The sequence below is a fragment of the Bubalus bubalis genome, chromosome 10, assembly GCF_019923935.1.
Source record: "Bubalus bubalis isolate 160015118507 breed Murrah chromosome 10, NDDB_SH_1, whole genome shotgun sequence".
Classification (NCBI taxonomy): Eukaryota; Metazoa; Chordata; class Mammalia; order Artiodactyla; family Bovidae; genus Bubalus; species Bubalus bubalis.
Window position 1 is genome coordinate 14,203,890 of NC_059166.1, and position 19,194 is coordinate 14,223,083.

Consider the following 19,194-nt stretch of genomic DNA (forward strand, 5'->3'; position numbering starts at 1 on the left):
TTAAACCGGAGCGTGAGTTGGGCGGAGCTCGGGTAGGCCTCGCCCCTGTGTCCGAGCCGCGCGGTATCGCGAGATTTGCTCTGTCCGGAACTTCCGGGTCTTGTTTGCCATCGTCGACTGGCTGTAGTTATGCGCTCCAGGTTAGTTTGGAATGTTTTCCGGGGCTTTTGGGCCCGCCGGGATGTTGTCCCGGCCCGCCGACACCTAAGCTGCAGTAACCTGCCCCTGGAGGAGCTGTTCGCCCGCGGCGGACCTCTGCGGACCTTCCTCGAGCGCCAGGTAGGCTCTGAAGCCCAGTTACAGGTCAGGCGGCCTGAGCTGGTGGCGGTGGCCAAACTTCTGAGCGACAAGGAGCAGGAGCTGCAGGAGACCCAGCACCTGCTGCATGGTAAGGGCCTGGTCTAGGGCAGCGAGATTCAGAGCCGAGTCTTGACTTTTCATTTGCCCTTTGCACCAAGCCGCCGCTCACGTCTCCACACACTCTGATTTTGAAGTTTTTACTCAGTTGCAGCTCTTTATGGTTTACACCAGAGGTCAAGACATCATTATATTAGTTCTGGTCCCATCCTCTCCTTGTGCTCGCTTGACAGTGCTGTACGCCCTTTTACAAAACTTAAGTTGACTTTAATTGGTTGCGTATTTAATGGCAGGAGATGAGCTCACTGAAGACAAGGCCCAATTCCTGTTAAGGAATCGAGAGGAGTGTTTCTGAGTGTGGTAGAGCGGCCACCCGCAAAAGTGACAGAAAAAAATGCGTGCTAAGTAAACCCAGACTGGAACTCTGAGACTTAGAAACATGCGGCGGTTTTAACAAGCTTGCCAAGTGATTCATGCCCATTCGAATCTCTTGATGGGGCTCAAGTTACTTAATTTGCACAAATTCCGGGGGATGCCTAGTGGCTGGCCTGTGGCCCACACAGAAGAAAGGTTCTAGAGAGGGTCACAGTCTACTGAAGCAAGAAAATTAATTCTGATACAGCTGATAAGTGAGAACATAGATCAGTAAAGACCTGGGAGAGCAAGGAGAACTTGGAAGGAGAAAGGCTTGTACAGGGATAAAGGCCCAACCTTAGATAATATAATAATAGTTTAACTTTTATCGATCCTTTGCCTACTCTAGTCTTTGCTTTTCTTTATCTATTAACTCATCCAGTTCACGTAATTTTAAACTATGAAGTGGGTTCTATTAGCTTCATGCAACAGAAGAGGAACCTGAGATACAAAGAGAATATAGCTCTGCCCAGGTTAAACTGCTCTTAAGGAATAGAGCTTGAATAGGACTGACTCCAAATCTCATGCTCTTAATCACTGCATTCTGTGTTAACTGAGGAAGGGGGTAGGTTTGGGGAGGTGAGGGGTGGGGTTAACCATTTTGTAAGAGGGCTCAAATACTAACCTGCAAAGTTTGGTTTCATCCTTTTGGCAGAAGGAGGCCAGCAGAAGCTTTTGGGTTGGGAATGAATAATAGGAATAGCTTTGTTGCTTAGGAACTTTGATGGGAGGCAGTTGAGAAGCAATCTGGAACAGGACTAAAGATGCCATGGAAGACAGAAGGCTAATGCAACTGTATAGTTGAGACTTAAGGAGAGTCTAAATTAAGTGATTTAAGAGAAGAAGCTGCCCAGAGTGTTAAAGGAAAAAAAAAATTAGAAGTAATATTTTTTAGGGGAAAATTAAATCAGTTTCATAAGCCAAGCTTCAAGTCCACGTAGCAGCCACAAAGCCTTAATATAAAAAAAAAAAAATTATATTCATTACATGTTGAAATTGATAGTGTTTGGGGGACCTGAATTAAATAAAATGTAGTATTTAAGTTAGATTACGTCTACACTCTAGTTCCAGTCTTCTTCATCTTAATCGCAACACTACATTTCAGAACTAATAAGGCCCCTTAAAAGTCATCCAACTCAGATCTTTCACTTTACTCTTAAGATTACTGACATTCAGAGACGTTAGGAGAGATGTTCTAAGAGAACCTTAGTGGTTGAACTGGGGCTCTAATTCATTTTTGCTTTTTTTAATGAAACACATTTTTCCATTTCACCAAATCTCATAACCCATTCTTACCAAAATAATTTCCTGTCATGTCACCAACACTCCCTGTATTTGTTTATCTCAATTTGCTGTTGTTATCTCTCATTGAGTTAATCCTTTTTTCCTTTATTCTGCCCACCTCTAAAACAAGCAAGAAATTCCTTCTGCATGCTGTTATTTTAATATTTAACCACATAATGTTTTAGGCTGTTATTTTTTGTGAGCTTTTCTCCCTTAGAATAATATAAAGAAACTAAAATGATCTAAAATCCTGCCTTGAGGGCAAGTCTTACATGTTATTCCCAGTTCCCAACATAATTCAGTTCAGTTCAGCTCAGTCGCTTAGTCGTGTCCGACTCTTTGCTACCCCATGAATCGCAGCACGCCAGGCCTCCCTGTCCATCACAAACTCCTGGAGTTCACTCAGACTCAAGTCCATCGAGTCAGTGATGCCATCCAGCCATCTCATCCTCTGTGGTCCCCTTCTCCTCCTGCCCCCAATCCCTCCCAGCATCAGAGTCTTTTCCAATGAGTCAGCTCTTCGCATGAAGTGGCCAAAGTACTGGAGTTTCAGCTTCAGCATCATTCCCTCCAAAGAAATCCCAGGGCTGATCTCCTTCAGAATGGACTGGTTGGATCTCCTTGCAGTCCAAGGGACTCTCAAGAGTCTTCTCCAACACCACAGTTCAAAAGCATCAATTCTTCGGCGCTCAGCCTTCACAGTCCAACTCTCACATCCATACATGACCTCTGGAAAAAGCATAGCCTTGACTAGACGGACCTTTGTTGGCAAGGTAGTGTCTCTGTTTTTGAATATGCTATCTAGGTTGGTCACAACTTTCCTTCCAAGGAGCAAGCGTCTTTTAATTTCATGGCTGCAGTCACCATCTGCAGTGATTTTGGAGCCCAGAAAAATAAAGTCTGACACTGTTTCCACTGTTTCCCATCTATTTCCCATGAAGTGATGGGACCGGATGCCATGATGTTAGTTTTCTGAATGTTGAGCTTTAAGCCAACTTTTTCACTCTCCACTTTCACTTTCATTAAGAGGCTTTTCAGTTCCTCTTCACTTTCTGCCATAAGGGTGGTGTCATCTGCATATCTTCTTAGTAAATGAATAAGACATTCCAGCCAGTACAGAGTTTGATCTTTCAACAGAGATAACAAACTGTAATAGCTAATACAATTTCCCCTTCTCTCCGTTTTATAGGTTGCATGTTGTCCATCAGATAGAGGAAAGAGGAGGTATATTTTGTAAGGTAAAAGTGAAAACTAGATGAAATAAGAACTAGAGTAAAGCCTGAAAGAGAAGAAGAGTACTTCGTGTAGATACTCTGTGAATATCAGGCAGGGTCTAAATGTTTAGGTGGATACTTTTATATTAATGAAGCATTTCCTAATAAGACAATAAAGAACTTTCTACTTTTTAACTCAGTTTTGGCTTTACTGATGGTACCTTATATTCCCCTCTGATCTAACTCACTCAGTGCATTCATTCGTTATTGTAGAGTCTAAGTCTGAAAACTAAAAGCATATTTGTTAATATGAATAGTTGGGGGAGGAAGAATTATAGAAAAGTTTAGTAGCTTCTTTGTATTTTCCCATAGAGATGATTTTTATTTTTAACTTCTACCCTTCTCATCAGGAAAAAAGTTTTTGTTTTTTAACTGCATGCTCGTAAAAACTAGTGCATAAAGTGCTATAAATTAATGACAGTTATTAAAAAAGGATAATTGTTATGTTTCCCTTCAGCAATGACAAAACTTTTACCTTGAACTCTGTCAGCTATTTAATACTAATTAAGGAAAACTCAACCTGCTGCCTTTTTTTCTTAGATGAAAATGAGGACTTAAGGAAACTTGCCGAAAATGAAATAACTTCATGTGAAAAAGAAATAGCTCAATTAAAGCATCAGGTATGGCATTTGTGCAAAGAATAAAGCATTCTGCTATTACTTCCATTATATTTTATTAGAACTTTATAAAAGCAAGTCAAGAACTAATCAGCGTGCTAGCATTTACAATTATAAACCTGGTTTTTAAAGCAGAAAAAGCATACTCCCTGTAGCTCTGTTTTTATCATACTAAAAGGATTGTAGAAGTCTGAAAGAAAGATGAATGTCACATTAGTAGAATTTTCCAAGAAGGCAATAAAATGTTGATAATATGTTTTCTCTCTTTTGTTTTGAGGTAAGGGTGGGGGTAGACATGAGTAGAAGAGACTGTGGAGCAATGGTAGGTGGAAGCAGGAATATTTCTTTATCTTTTTGTCTTTGACACTCTTATAGAGTGCCAGCCTAGACTAGGCCCCTCAGGATTTTGAAAACAGAATTGCATTTATATCTAAGAGTATTGGCTTTATATCTAGGAGAACTGCAGAAGAACATATTAAGTTAGATGAAAAATCATGAAATTAGATCCATTGTTAATTCTGTAAAGCAGAGCTTTAAGGTGTACAGCAGTTATCTCTGGAAATATAAGTAAAAGAACATGATAAAGTGAGGATGGAGCTTGGAACTGGGATGCTTAACTTAGAAATTCTCTCTCTCTACCTACGTGTGGAACTTACCAAAAATTAATTTCCCCACCACCTACTCTAGAAGAAAAGTTCTACAATAGACTGAAAAGTCCCAGGTAACTTGCCTTCTACTCTGTAAACTTTTTGTGAGGTAGAAGAATGCGTGAATTAACGGTTTCTGTTGGCTAGTAATTCACAGGTGTAAATTGCGTCGTGCTAGTTCAGGATGTGAATGGTCACATTCTGTTGGCACAGGCTAGAGTGACGGGAAGGCAGGAGGACAAGGCCAGCTCCTGACCAACACACCGTGGCGATGCATCAGAACTCAGGGAGCCTTGGGTTCAAATTCTAGCCCTTCCACTTTCTAGTTGTAGGGTATTGGCCAACTAGGGTTAAACTTAGTTAAGTTAAACTTAGAGAAACTTAGTTTTCACATCTTAAGGTGGAGCTGTTAATAGTACCTGCCCAAGATGTATTAAGAATTAAAATACATGAAGTTCTTAGCAGAGTACCTCTCTATTATATTATAAAGAACCATTTTTATAAATGTTGGCAGCTTTTCTTTCTTAATCCACCTCATCTGAGAAGTCTTTATTGTGTCTGTGACTAATACACACTGAAGTGTGAAACATAAAATTTTAATGGAAGGAAGACTGACTTAGGCACAAGGATCTGAGTTCCAGTAACTGACACTTGGCTTTTTAAGTCATCATTGCACTCTGTTAATCTCATTTTCTTTGACTTGTAAAATGAGGGAATTGGACCAGATCATCTCTAAGAGCCTCTCCAGTTCCAAAATTTCAAGTGTCTCTTCCATAATAAAGAAGCTTAGAAAAAATACAAATGCAGTCTGAGTGTTCCTTTCCTGCCATAGTAGGCTATAAATCTCCAAGGATTGCTTCTTCTGCTTGCTACACACAGTACAGTGTCCTGCTCACAGCAAGGACTTAATCATTAACTGAATAGAGAACTAATATACATGAACACCGAAAAGAAACAAACTTGTAAGTTTTAGCTGAACCTTATAGCATTCGTAATGTAGTTATAACATTAATATTTTTAGAAGTTGTGCATTGTATGGTCTAATTGGCAAGATGGTTGAATAGTAATCAGCAGTATTAAGGTATTTGCTTAGAGAAACTTTTTTAAGTAAATTAAATATTTAAAATTCTATATCTAATCACTGAGCTCTTTTTAAAATATTTTAAATCTTAATTATAGGAGGGGTGATATTTTTTATTTGCAGATTATCTTACTTTTGGTTCCCTCAGAAGAAGCAGATAAAAATGATTTGATCCTGGAGGTAACTGCAGGAGTTGGGGGTCAGGAGGCAATGTTGTTTACCTCAGAGATATTTGATATGTATCAGCAGTATGCTGCATTTAAAAGATGGCATTTTGAAACCCTGGAATATTTTCCAAGTGAAATAGGTCAGTAAACTGTTTGGTTTGTTTTGAGAAAAGCATAGATTTTATTTATTTATCTATGTGTATTTTAGGGAAGAGGGTTGGAAAGACCATGATTAAGCTTTATAATTTTTGTATAAGGAGGATTAAGTAGTTTTATGCTTATCATTTACTTAATAATTGTTGCTGTTCAGTTGCTAAGTCATGTCCAACTCTTTGCGACCCCATGAACTGAAGCATGCCAGTCGTCCCTGACCTTCACTATCTCCCAGAGTTTGCTCAAACTTAATAATGTTGAATGCAGAAATATTACCAGTTTTGAAATGGCCTATAAAATACTTGTCATTCAATGGCTAATGGTCTTTTAAAAGTGGTCCTTCAGGGTGTTACTGAGTCAGTTTATTGACACCATAAATGCTTTATGTTCAATAATTATAAGCAATAAAGATATTAAAACGCTGAATATCATAGACTTGCCAAAGGCTTTCAGTGTTTCACAGTTATGTTTATATAAGTTTGTAGCTTCTTTAATTATATTTCAAGATGGTAGAAGTGATGGTCAGTTATGTATAACTGGCAGGATTAACAAACCCTCTTTCACCAATGTTTTCAAGGTGGCCTTAGACATGCATCTGCCAGCATTGGGGGTTCAGAAGCCTATAAGCACATGAAGTTTGAAGGAGGTGTGCACAGAGTCCAGAGAGTGCCCAAGACAGAGAAGCAAGGCCGCGTCCACACCAGCACCATGACTGTAGCCATCCTACCCCAGCCCACCGAGGTGAGACACCATAGCCCCCGCTCCTGGGAGTCCTAGCCCAGCACAGCGCCTTGCCCCCAAGTAACACTCACCTCACTGAACTGAGTATCTCCTTTTCTTATTTGACTTTCATCTTGTATTTGAATTGATTTTTCAAATATATTGTCACAGTCCAATAGGTATGATTTTAACAATAAATGCTAAGAATTAAGAATATATAAATGAACTTAAGGGCTTCCCTAGTGGTTCAGTGGTAAAGAACCCACCTGCCAGTGCTGGAGATGTGGGTTCAGTTCCTGGGTTGGAAAGATCCCCTGGAGAAAGAAATGGCAACCCACTCCTGTATTCTTGCCTGGGAAATCCCATGGACAGAGGAGCCTGGAGGGCTGCAGTCCATGGGGTTGCAAGTTGAACATGTTCGGTTCAGTTCAGTTGCTCAGTCGTGTCCAACTCTTTGCGACCCCATGGACTGCAGCATGCCAGTTTTCCCTGTCCATCACCAACTCCCGGAGCTTACTCAAACTCATGTCCATTGAGTTGATGATGCCATCCAACCATCTCATCCTCTGTCGTCCCCTTCTCCTCCTGCCTTCCATCTTTCCCAGAATCAGAGTCTTTTCAAATGAGTCAGTTCTTTGCATCAGGTGGCCAAAGGATTGGAGCTTCAGCTTCAGCATCAGTCCTTCCAATGAATATTCAGGACTGATTTCCTTTAGGATTGACTGGTTGGATCTCTTTGCAGTCCAAGGGACTCTCAAGAGTCTTCTCCAACACCATAGTTCAAAAAAAACATCAATTCTTCAGCGCTCAGCTTTCTTTATAGTCCAACTCTCACATCCATACAGAACTATTGGAAAAACCATAGCTTTGACTAGATGGACCTTTGTTGGCCAGGTAACATCTCTGCTTTTTAATATACTGTCTAGGTTGGTCATAGCTTTTCTACCAAGGAGCAAGCGTCTTTTAATTTCATGGCTGCAGTCGCCATCTGCAGTGATTTGGGAGCCCAAAAAAATAAAGTCTGTCACTGTTTCCATTGTTTCCCCATCTAATTTGCTATGAAGTAATGGGACCGAATGCCATGATGTTAGTTTTTGAATATTGAGTTTTAAGTCAACTTTTTCACTTTCCTGTTTCACTTTCATCAAGAGGCTCTTTAGTTCTTCTTCACTTTCTGCCATAAGGGTGCTGTCATCTGCATATCTGAGGTTACTGATATTTCTCCCAGCAATTCTTGATTCCAGCTTGTGTTTCATCCAGCGCAGCGTTTCTCATGATGTACTTTGCATAGAAGTTAAATACACAGGGTGACAATATAGAGCCTTGATATACTCCTTTCCCTATTTGGAACCAGTCTGTTTTTCCATGTCCAGTTCTAACTATTTCTTCTTGACCTACATATAGATTTCTCAGGAGGCAAGTCAGGTGGTCTGGTGTTCCTATCTATTTAAGAATTTTCCAGTTTATTGTGATCCACACAGCTAAAGGCTTTGGCGTAGTCAATAAAGCAGAAGTAGATGTCTTTCTGAAACTCTTGCTTTTTTGATGATCCAGTGGATGTTGGCAATTTGATCTCTGGTTGCTCTGCCTTTCTAAATGCAGCTTGAACATCTGGAAGTTCACGGTTCACGTACTGTTGAAGCCTAACTTGGAGAATTTTGAGCATTACTTTGCTAGCATGTGAGATGAGTGCAGTTGTGCGGTCATTTGAATATTCTTTGGCATTGCCTTTCTTTGGAATTGGAATGAAACCTGACCTTTTCCAGTCCTGTGGCCACTGCTGAGTTTTCCAAATTTGCTGGCATATTGAGTGCAGCACTGTCACAGCATCATCTTTCAGGATTTCAAATAGCTCAACTGGAATTCCATCATCTCCACTAGCTTTGTTCATAATGATGCTTCCTAAGGCCCACTTGACTTCACATTCCAGGATGTCTGGCTCTAGGTGAGTGATCACACCATCATGGTTATCTGGGTCATGAACATCTTTTTTGTATAGTTCTCCTGTGTATTCTTGCCTCCTCGTCTTAAGTCTTAATATCGTCTGCTTCTGTTAATCCAACCTTGATACTAGTCACTTTGGCTTAAGCATCTTGGAGATGGAGGTCCGTATATCATCTCATTTAATTCTTCCTAGCAACAGTAAAGAGCTACATAGGGAGACCTAGAAGGCTTGTGAATGATAAGATGCCTGCTGCTAGAGTTGTGGACATCTCACAGAATGGGTATAGTTCATGCAAGAGCTTTTTAAATGCAGTGCTTTGGATGGTGACTGCCAGGACAGAGCATTATGCTGACATCAGATCCAGTGTATTTGTGAATTGAGTCTGTATCCTTGACTTCTTGGTATTGGCCATTTCCATTCATCTCTGCTCTGCCTCTAAGTATATTTAAGTCCACCTGTAATAAAACCTTCCTATAGTGTTTTAGCATCATTTTTTTTCCTCCGCTAAAGTCTTTTTGAACTCAGAAATCATTTTAGTGATTATATTCACATTTCTATTAATAGCTGAGATCTGCCGTTGGTAAGAAGAGGGTAATTTACAGAGAAGTCTAGTTTTTGAGGATTAGGGAGGGTTTGTTTTTATTTTGCATTATATTTTGATACTTACCCACTGTGTACATGCTAAGACACTTGAGTTGCTTTGTGACCCTGTGGACTGTAGCCCATCAGGCTCCTCTGTCCATGGGATTCTCCAGGCAAGAATACTGGACTGTGTTACCACTTCCTTCTCCAGGGGATCTTCCTGTCCCAGGGATTGAACCTGCGTCTCTTACGTCTCCTGCACTGGCAGGCAGCTTTACCACTAGTGCCACCTGGTAAGCCCCACTCTTCCAATAAGAAAAGTCTTTAAAAAAATGGTATCCTTCCAATTACTTTCTATTTTTAAAATTAAACATTCCAAATCTTACATAGATATTATCTATGAAATGCATTTTTATAAATAATTCTCTTTGAACAGATCACACATGTAATTTTCAAAACTCCCAACATTTCTCTTACGTATAGATTAACCTGGTGATTAATCCTAAGGATTTGAGGATTGATACTAAGCGAGCCAGTGGAGCCGGGGGTCAGCATGTGAACACCACAGACAGCGCTGTCCGGATCGTTCATCTCCCAACGGGTGCGTGGTTCCTTCTTCAACATAAAAATCAAAATCTGAATGACTTTTCCTCTGAAACAGATCTTCAGTTACCAGCGACATACAGGCTACTAGGAACTGTTTATTTTCAACACTTGATTTATCTAGATCCCTTAGGTGAAACTCTGTAGGATAATTACAAAGCCAGGAAGAGGGAGAGATCCATGCCCAGGAAATTTCCACATTAGTGATTATATCACTAATTTTTAAAAAAAATCCCACAGTGAAGTAATATCATGGGTATATTCTTTATAAGAAAATGCTCTAAATCACCAGTTTTTAGTGTTTTTTGGAGGGAGGAGGAAATGAATTCCTTTGAGAAAATGAAAACTTGGACCTTCTACCCAGAAACATGCTTATATGCAAAGTTTGGCATGTAATTTCAGGGGCTTCTTTCCATTAAGTCCATCTGCAGACATCTGGGGGTTCTGTCCTGATTATAGTGTTAGGCAGTGGAGCTGTAATTTTTCTTAAGTCTTTAGAATTGTGTTAGATAGAACTACACATGTTTTTACAAGTGTTGCTCCGGTGACTTACATGTGAAAAAGAGCACAGGGATAGGAAACCTCAATCTTCCTATAAACGATCTCAGATAGGCGTAATTCCCAGGGTTGGTAGTGCTTGCTGGGAGTGCTTGGAGCATTTTTTCTTTTTTTTTAATAAGAAAATTCTCATGTTAAACTTTAAGATGATGTTTTATGTAACACATAGTATATAAACAGGAATAAAAATATTAATAGTGATTATCTCTGGTAATACATTAACTTTTATAGTTCAGTTTGTATAATGAGTAGTTACTACTTTTTGAAAAAAATTGTGGTGACTAGGTAAAAGTACCAGAAAATAATCCATATTAAATGACTAATGCTTACTCTTCAGTATGTATGCTTTCAGTATGTAAATATTTTGAGCTATAAGTCCAATTTTCTAATAACTGTAAAGTTATCTGTTATGTGTATAGTATTCCTTTTTTAACATTAGAGTCTTATTTTTTCCCTTCATAAAGGAAGAAGGAAAAGGAGTATTCCTTGATAATACATGAAGAAGATGTTTCTATTAAAACTCCTTTAATTCTCATAACACTATTCAGGTATTGTTTCTGAATGCCAACAAGAAAGATCTCAACTGAAAAATAAAGAAATGGCTATGAAAAAGTTACGTGCAAAACTGTACAGCCTGCAGCTAGAAGAAGAAACAAGCAAACGATACAATGCTAGAAAGATTCAGGTAAAACTGAATTTTTTAAATGCTTTGAAAAGATAAAACTAGTTTTAGATTACCCAGTTTTAATATGTGTTAAAATTATTTCATTGTATTTGTCAAAGTTAAAGTATAATTCATGTCATTCAACCAAGGGCTTGTTTTATAGTAATCTTATTACACATTTACACTGTTTTTGTATTCAAAAGTGTCTTTCTCAGACTTTTCAGCAAAGTTATCTTAAAAAGATATACGAATTCCCGTTCATTTTGAATCCTTTTAAAATTATGGAAGAAAGTTGGAAAGGAAATTGAACTTACCTTCTTCCTGTTTGGCAGTTGATTTTATAATTACAGAGCCCTTCTATTAACTCCTTTATTATGGAGAGTTGATCACTTTGTCATCACTGATGATAACCAGATTAATTCACAGAGATTATATATATTTAGCTACCATTTTTGGATATCAACTCTGTGCCAGGCTGTATGTATACACTATCACTGTGAGGTAGGTATTATCTGTATTTTATAAATGGGGAAACTAAAGTTTAAAGTTGAAATAAATTACTTGAAGTTATAAAGTAAAAAAAAATGGCAGAGAGGATTCAAAATTCAAGTACTAAGCTGTCTGACTTTTCAAGCCTATGTTCTTTTTTCTGTATCAAGTGCCCATGTTAAATTTGAGAATTCAAAATGTTTAAAATTTGGTTTTTAACATTGTGTTTCAAATTATAAACCAAGAGCTTAATCTCCAGGTAAATTAACTTTGTAGGTTTAGTTGCCCTAAGTTTAACTATCTTGTATTCTTTTTTTTTTCTTTTAATATGTAGATTGGCACAAAAGGAAGGTCAGAGAAAATAAGAACATATAATTTTCCACAGAACCGAGTCACAGATCACAGAATAAATAAGTCACTTCATGATCTTGAAACTTTTATGCAAGGAGAGTACCTACTGGATGAACTTGTACAGTCATTGAAAGACTATGCTAATTATGAATCTTTAGCAGAAATTATTTCCAAAAAAGTTTAAGTTGATTTGTTATTAAAGACTTGTATAGCTTGTGAAAATTCTGTTACAGCAAATCAGGTTGTGTATATACAGTATTCTCTTGAAACACATGAGTTAACACAGTTGAGAGTAACATTTTTAATAAACAGCTAATTTATATACGTCTCTGAACGTATTAAGTGAAAAAACATAATCATGACTCTGGCTGGATATTTTGAACTCTTCCTTACAAAAAGTAGACAAAAGAGAATAGTCCTTTGTTTTATGTAAAGTATTTAATGAATGATCAGAAATTTGGTTTGACTCTCAAGGGAAACTTCAAACATGAAATGATAAGACTGACTTCAGAGGATGGAGGCCTGAAAAGGAAGGAAAGCCCAGGAACATCTGCTTGAGGCTGCACAGCTGTCAAAGACCTCTTGGTGTTTAGAGCAACACCAGTAAATCATGTGCTTGATAAACAGACCCTCACTGTTCTGCCATGGTGTGTGTGCTCCTTCACTTCAAGAAGTATTAATAAATCCAACCTGTAACTACAGAAAAGAAATAGGACATGTCAGTTAGCCTGTAAAAAAGTGAGAGAAGCTGGAAATGCTTGCTCAAGAATATTCTGAAACCATAAACTCCAGGATGACAATTAGGAAGAGCTCTACCTAGTAGATAATGAATAAATGTTAAATTTATGGTAGTTAGAACAAGTTGGGATTTCCAGAGGAGGAAAAGCAATTTCACTATTAAGGTTATATGATTTATAGGTTAGAGAACTAGGAGACATTTAGTTAACTCTCAGAATTGCACATTTTCCCGTATTTGTTAAAATCAATAGTTGTCTGAATTTTTATGGACATACGTATGACACTTTGTCATACATATGACATTTATTCAAACCTACATTATTGTCAGGTAACTGTTTCCTCTTAAGTCAACATTTGTTAGCCAGATGTCCTTTCGAGTTCCAGCATGTGCTAAATTTCAGAGTAATTTTATGTTGGTAGCTTCTTTCTGCTGTAAAAGGGAGGTGTGCTGCTGCTGCTAAGTCACTTCAGTCGTGTCCGACTCTGTGCGACCCCATAGACGGCAGCCCACCAGGCTGCCCTGTCCCTGGGATTCTCCAAGAACACTGGAGTGGATTGCCATTTCCTTCTCCAATGCATGAAAGTGAAAAGTGGAAGTGAAGTCGTTTAGTCATGTCCGACTCTTCGTGACCCCATGGACTGCAGCCTTCCAGGCTCCTCCGTCCATGGGATTTTCCAGGCAGGAGTACTGGAGTGGGGTGCCACTGCCTTCTCCAGAAAAACCATTAAAGACAGTTAAGAATTTAAGCTAGCCAAAGGTTATCAAATACATCAGAGAATTTTATTTTGAAGAGTATCCCTCTCCCCTGGAATGTTCTGCTCATGAGAGGCATTCTGTTCTGCCTTCACAAGAACGGCTGATGAATGCCCCTTTTAGTGACCTAGGCAACCAAGATTACAGCAAGACATGTTCCTTCAACAATATTCACTGTCCACATTGCAAGCCTGGCTCTCCCAGATTTATCAGTTTCCACTTGGCGTCTTAGGTTTCCTTTTAGAATCAAAAGGACATGGCTGCAGGTTATTAAATATACTATATAATATACAGTATATAATAGACTTAATTTCTCTTGTTTTATTAGTTATAGGGGAAAATGAGAAAAGTTGGATTGAGGGACTTCCTGGTGGTTCAGTGGTTAAGACTCCATGCTTCTGATACAGAGGGTGCAGGTTCTGTCCCTCTGGGGAAATAAGATCCCATATGCCTCATGGCTCAGCCAAAAGAAAAAAGAAGTTGGATTGAAATTGTGAAGGGTCTTGAATATTAGATTTTACTCTGGGAACAGGGGACAGCCAGTAAGTTTCTTACTCTCTAGTCAAACAATATTTTCTAGTATTCTCTGCCCCCTCCCTCTCTGCTCCCAGGAGAAAAAGCGTGAGAACTGTACTGATGAAGTTGGGAAAAGACCTTCCGTGAATTTTCAAACCTTCCCATTAGAACACCTTATTGGTTAGAAGAAATCTTAATACTTTGGTAATTTTAACAATATAAACTTAAAATATATACCATTATCACCCTGTATTATGAACACATATATGAAGTAACTGACAAATTCTGGTCTGAATTGGCATTGGCTCCCACTTTACTCACTAATCTAAATTAGTTAATTCCTTCATGAGCAAAAGTAATTTTTGGAACCCAGACAAAGATAAGAGTAGAGCAACATAATTTTTGCAGGAAGCCTACTGGAACAATACACCTAATACTTTTAAGGATCTTAGAATTAACCATTTTAGATCAAACTGCCTTTTAGATCTTAGTGCCATTAGGTCTTGAAGAGACGAGAATGAAGAAAACCATTTTTTTTACAAAGAGACAATGTGAGAGGGTTAATAAGACCTTTAAGGGTCTTAGATTTTGTAGGTATTTGTACAAACTTTGCATCCACACAGCTACCTGAGTTACACAGTATGCGTTGTCATCACTCCTGCCTTTGCTCTCCCTGCCCTCTCTGCCTAAAACACACTCCACAGACAGACTTCAAGGTCCACCTAAAGGGCATCTTAGCCCTAGGCCGAATTCACTACTCTGCATTAGTATTCCACTAAGATCTAAAAGGCAGTTTGATCTAAAATGATTAATTCTAAGATCCTTAAAAGTATTAGGTGTATTGTTCCAGTAGGCTTCCTGCAAAAATTATGTTGCTCTACTCTTATCTTTGTCTGGGTTCCAAAAATTACTTTTGCTCATGAAGGAATTAACTAATTTAGATTAGTGAGTAAAGTGGGAGCCAATGCCAATTCAGACCAGAATTTGTCAGTTACTTCATATATGTGTTCATAATACAGGGTGATAATGGTATATATCTTAAGTTTATATTGTTAAGTATTCCACAGTACTTTCCACACAGTATGACAACATGGATGGTAAGGCAATAAATTCCCTGGTATACTTCTATCTCAGGTATGTATGCTTAACAAGGATGGGAAAGGGTGGGTCAGGGAGTGAAATTCGTCTTATGGTGCTAAGATACCTAAAAGGCTGCTGCTAAGTCGCTTCAGTCGTGTCCGACTGTGCGACCCCAGAGACGGCAGCCCACCAGGCTCCCCCATCCCTGGGATTCTCCAGGCAAGAACCCTGGAGTGGCTTGCCATTTCCTTCTCAAATGCATGAAAGTGAAAGTGAAGTCGCTCAGGTTGTCTACTTGAAAGTTACACAGTCGTGTCCGACTCCTAGCGACCCCATGGACTGCAGTCTACCAGGCTCCTCCGTCCATGGGATATTCCAGGCAAGAGTACTGGAGTGGGGTGACATTGCCTTCTCCACCTAAAAGGCAGTTAGATCTAAAATGATTTATTTAGAAATCTGGTGTATTGTTCAGAACCAAAACTGAACTTCATTACAAAATGGCCTACAACATCAGTTAATCAAAACTCATTCAGTCAGAATGGCAATTTTGAAGATTTATAAACAGATTTGTTATTGTTTAGTCTCTAGGTTGTGTCCTACTCTTTGTGACCCCATGGACTGTAGCCCTGCCAGGCTCTTCTGTCCAGGCAAGAATACTGGCGTCAATTTCCCCTCTAGGGGATTGTTCCCACCCAGAGACTGAACCCTCCTATCCTGCGCTGCAGGCAGATTCTTTAGGGTTGAAGCACCTGGGAAGCCAGTATAAATAGATAATCAACTGTCTAAAATGAAACTTGTCCTATTCTTCTACAACCTGTTTCTTGTGCTGTGATCTCAGTTTCTTTCCTGGCATGATCATCGTCCCTCTCAAATTTAAATTATACTCTTCAATTCCTCTTCCTCAGTTCAGTCATTCAGTCATGTCTGACTCTGCGACCCCATGGTCACCAGGCCTCCCTGTCCATCGCCAACTGCTGGAGTATACTCAAACTCATTTCCATTAAGTCGATGCCATCCAACCATCTCACCCTCTGTCTTCCCCTTCTCCCACCTTCAACCTTTCCCAGCATCAGGGTCTTTTCAAATGAGTCAGCTCTTCACATCAGATGGCCAAAGTATTGGAATTTCAGCTTCACCATCAGTCCTTCCAATGAATATTCAGGACTGATTTCCGTTAGGATGGACTGGTTGGATCTCCTTGCAGTCCAAGGGACTCTCAAGAGTCTCCTCCAACACCACAGTTCAAAAGCATCAATTCTTCGGCACTCAGCTTTCTTTATAGTCCAACTCTCACAACCATACATGACTACTGGAGAAACCATAGTTTTGACTAGACGGACCTTTGTTGGCAAAGTAATGTATCTGCTTTTTAACATGCTGTCTAGGTTGGTCAACTTTTCTTCCAAGGAGTGTCTTTTAATTTCTTGGCAAGTCTGTCAACTGTCTCCACTATTTCCCCATCTATTTGCCATAATGTGATGGGACCAGATGCCATGATCTTCGTTTTCTGAATGTTGAGTTTTAAGCCAACTTTTTCACTCCTCTTTCACTTTCCTCAAGAGGCTCTATAGTTCTTGGCTTTCTGTCATAATGGTGGTGTCATCTGCATATGTGAGGTTATTGATATTCCTCCCGGCAATCTTGATTCCATTTGTGCTTCATCCAGCCCAGTGTTTCTCATGATGTACTCTGCATATAAGTTAAATAAGCACGGTGACAATATACAGCCTTGACATACACCTTTCCCTATTTGGAACTAGTCTGTTGTTCCATGTCCAGTTCTAACTGTTGCTTCCTGACCTGCATACAGATTTCTCAGGAGGCAGGTCAGATGGTCTGGTATTCCCATCTCTTTCAGAATTTGCCAGAATTTGTTGTGATCCACACAGTCAAAGGCTCTGGCATAGTCAATAAAGCAGAAATAGATGTTTTTCTGGAACTCTCACTTTTTTTAGGATCCAACAGATGTTGGCAATTTGATCTCTGGTTCCTTTGCATCTTCTAAATCCAGCTTGAACATCTGGAAGTTCACGGTTCACATACTGTTGAAGCCTGTCTTGGAGAATTTTGAGCATGACTTTACTAGCGTGTGAGATGAGTGCAATTGTGCGGTAGTTTGAGCATTCTTTGGCATTGCCTTTCTTTGGGATTGGAATGAAAACTGATCTTTTCCAGTCCTGTGGCCACAGCTGAGTTTTCCAAATTTGCTGACATATTGAGTGCAGCACTTTCACAGCATCATCTTTCAGGATTTGAAATAGCTCAACTGGAATTCCATCACCTCCACTAGCTTTGTTCGTAGTGATGCTTTCTAAGGCCCACTTGACTTCGCATTCCAGGATGTCTGGCTGCAGGTTGGTGATCACACCATCGTGATTATCTGGGTCATGAAGATCTTTTTTGTATAGCTCCTCCATGTATTCTTGCCACCTCTTCTTAACATCTTCTGCTTCTGTTAGGTCCATACCATTTCTGTCCTTTATTGTGCCCATCTTTACATGAAATGTTCCCATGGTATCTCTAATTTTCTTGAAGGGATCTCTAGACTTTCCCCTTCTATTGTTTTCCTCATTTCTTTGCACTGATTGCTGAGGAGGACTTTCTTATCTCTCCTTGCTATTTGGAAATCTGCATTAAAATGGGTGTATCTTTCCTTTTCTCCTTTGCCTTTAGCTTCTCTTCTATTCACAGCTATTTGTAAGGCCTCCTCAGACAACCATTTTACCTTTTTGCATTTCTTTTCCTTGGAGATGGTCTTAATCCCTGCCTCTTGTACAATGTCAGGAACCTCTGTCCATAGTTCTTCAGGCACTGTATCAGATCTAATCCCTTGAATCTGTTTGTCACTTCCACTGTATAATCGTAAGGGATTTGATTTAGGTCATAACTGAATGGTCTAGTGGTTTTCCCCACTGTCTTCAATTTAAGTCTGAATTTGGCAATAAAGAGTTCATGATCTGAGCCACAGTCAGCTCCTGGTCTTCTTTTTGCTGACTGTATAGAACTTCTCCATCTTTGGCTGCAAAGAATATAATCAATTTGATTTTGGTATTGACCATCTGGTGAATGTCCATGTGTAGAGTCTTCTCTTGTGTTGTTGGAAGAGGGTGTTTGCTATGACCAGTGTGTTCTTTTGGCAAAACTCTATTAGCCTTTGCCCTACCTCATTTTGTACTCCAAGGCCAAATTTGCCTGTTATACCAGATATTTCTTGACTCCCTACTTTTGCATTCCAGACCCCTCTAATGAAAAGGACATCTTTTGGGGGTTTTAGTTCTAGAATGTCATGTAGGTCTTCATAGAACCGTTCAACTTCAGCTTCTTCAGCATTACTTTTCGGGGCACAGACTTGGATTACTGTGCTGTGATATTGAATGCTTTGCCTTGGAAACAAACAGAGATCATTCTGTCGTTTTTGAGATTGCATCCAGGTACTGCATTTCGGACTCTTGTGTTGACCATGATGGCTACTCCATTTCTTCTAAGGGATTCTTGCCTACAGTAGTAGATATAATGGTCATCTGAGTTAAATTCACCCATTCCAGTCCATTTTAGTTTACTGATTCCTAAAATGTCGATCTTCACTATTGTCATCTGCTGTTTGACCACTTCCAATTTGCCTTGATTACTGGACCTAACATTCCAGGTTCCTATGCAGTATTGCTCTTTACAGCATTGTTCTTTACTTCCATCACCAGTCACATCCACAACTGGTTGTTGTTTTTGCTTTGGCTCATCTCTTCATTCTTCCTGGAGTTATTTCTCCACTGAGCTCCAGTAGCATATTGGGCACCTACTGACCTGGCGAGTTCATCTTTCAGTGTCCTATCTTTTTGCCTGTTCATACTTTTCATGGGGTTCTCAAGGTAAGAATATTGAAGTGGACCACGTTTTGTCAGAACTGTCCATCATGACCTGTCCATCTTGGGTGGCCCTGCAAGGCATGGCTCATAGTTTCATTGAGCTAGACAAGGCTGTGGTCCATGTTTTCAGATTGGTTAGTTTCCTGTGATTGTGGTTTTCAGTCTGTCTGCCCTCTGATGAAGAAGGGTAAGAGGCTTTTGGAAGCTTCCTGAAGGGAGAGACTGACTACGAGGAAACTGGGTCTTGCTCTGATGGGAGGGGCCATGTACAGTAAATCTTTAATCCAGTTTTCTGTTGATGGGTGGGACTGTTTTCCCTCCTTGTTATTTACCTGGG

General features: G+C 39.5%; 1 protein-coding gene across 7 annotated transcripts; it reads left to right on the forward strand.

The window, feature by feature from the left end:
• Positions 1–40: 40 nt before the first annotated feature.
• Positions 41–12,551, forward strand: MTRF1L (mitochondrial translation release factor 1 like). Of its 7 annotated transcripts, XM_044924066.2 has the most exons (9): positions 261–388; positions 3,245–3,293; positions 3,870–3,949; positions 4,224–4,268; positions 5,798–5,981; positions 6,572–6,735; positions 9,725–9,842; positions 10,951–11,087; positions 11,890–12,262. In XM_044924066.2, the coding sequence occupies exons 4-9, from the start codon at positions 4,242–4,244 to the stop codon at positions 12,088–12,090; spliced, it is 831 nt and encodes a 276-aa protein (XP_044780001.2). In that variant the 5' UTR covers positions 261–388; positions 3,245–3,293; positions 3,870–3,949; positions 4,224–4,241; the 3' UTR covers positions 12,091–12,262. The 7 variants fall into 7 exon arrangements, with proteins under 7 accessions (XP_006080259.2, XP_006080257.2, XP_006080258.1 ...); XM_006080197.4 differs by lacking the exons at positions 3,245–3,293; positions 11,890–12,262 and adding an exon at positions 12,381–12,551 and having other exon boundaries at positions 41–388; XM_006080195.4 differs by lacking the exon at positions 3,245–3,293 and having other exon boundaries at positions 48–388.
• The last annotated feature ends 6,643 nt before the right edge of the window (positions 12,552–19,194 follow it).

Bases quoted from the DNA above. Each gene is read 5' to 3' on its own strand.
- MTRF1L (XM_006080195.4), top strand. From the start codon at position 130: ATGCGCTCCAGGTTAGTTTGGAATGTTTTCCGGGGCTTTTGGGCCCGC. The intron at 3,950-4,223 runs GTATGGCATTTG...TTTTGTTTTGAG, and splicing joins TAGCTCAATTAAAGCATCAG to GTAAGGGTGGGGGTAGACAT. The intron at 11,088-11,889 runs GTAAAACTGAAT...TTTAATATGTAG, and splicing joins ACAATGCTAGAAAGATTCAG to ATTGGCACAAAAGGAAGGTC.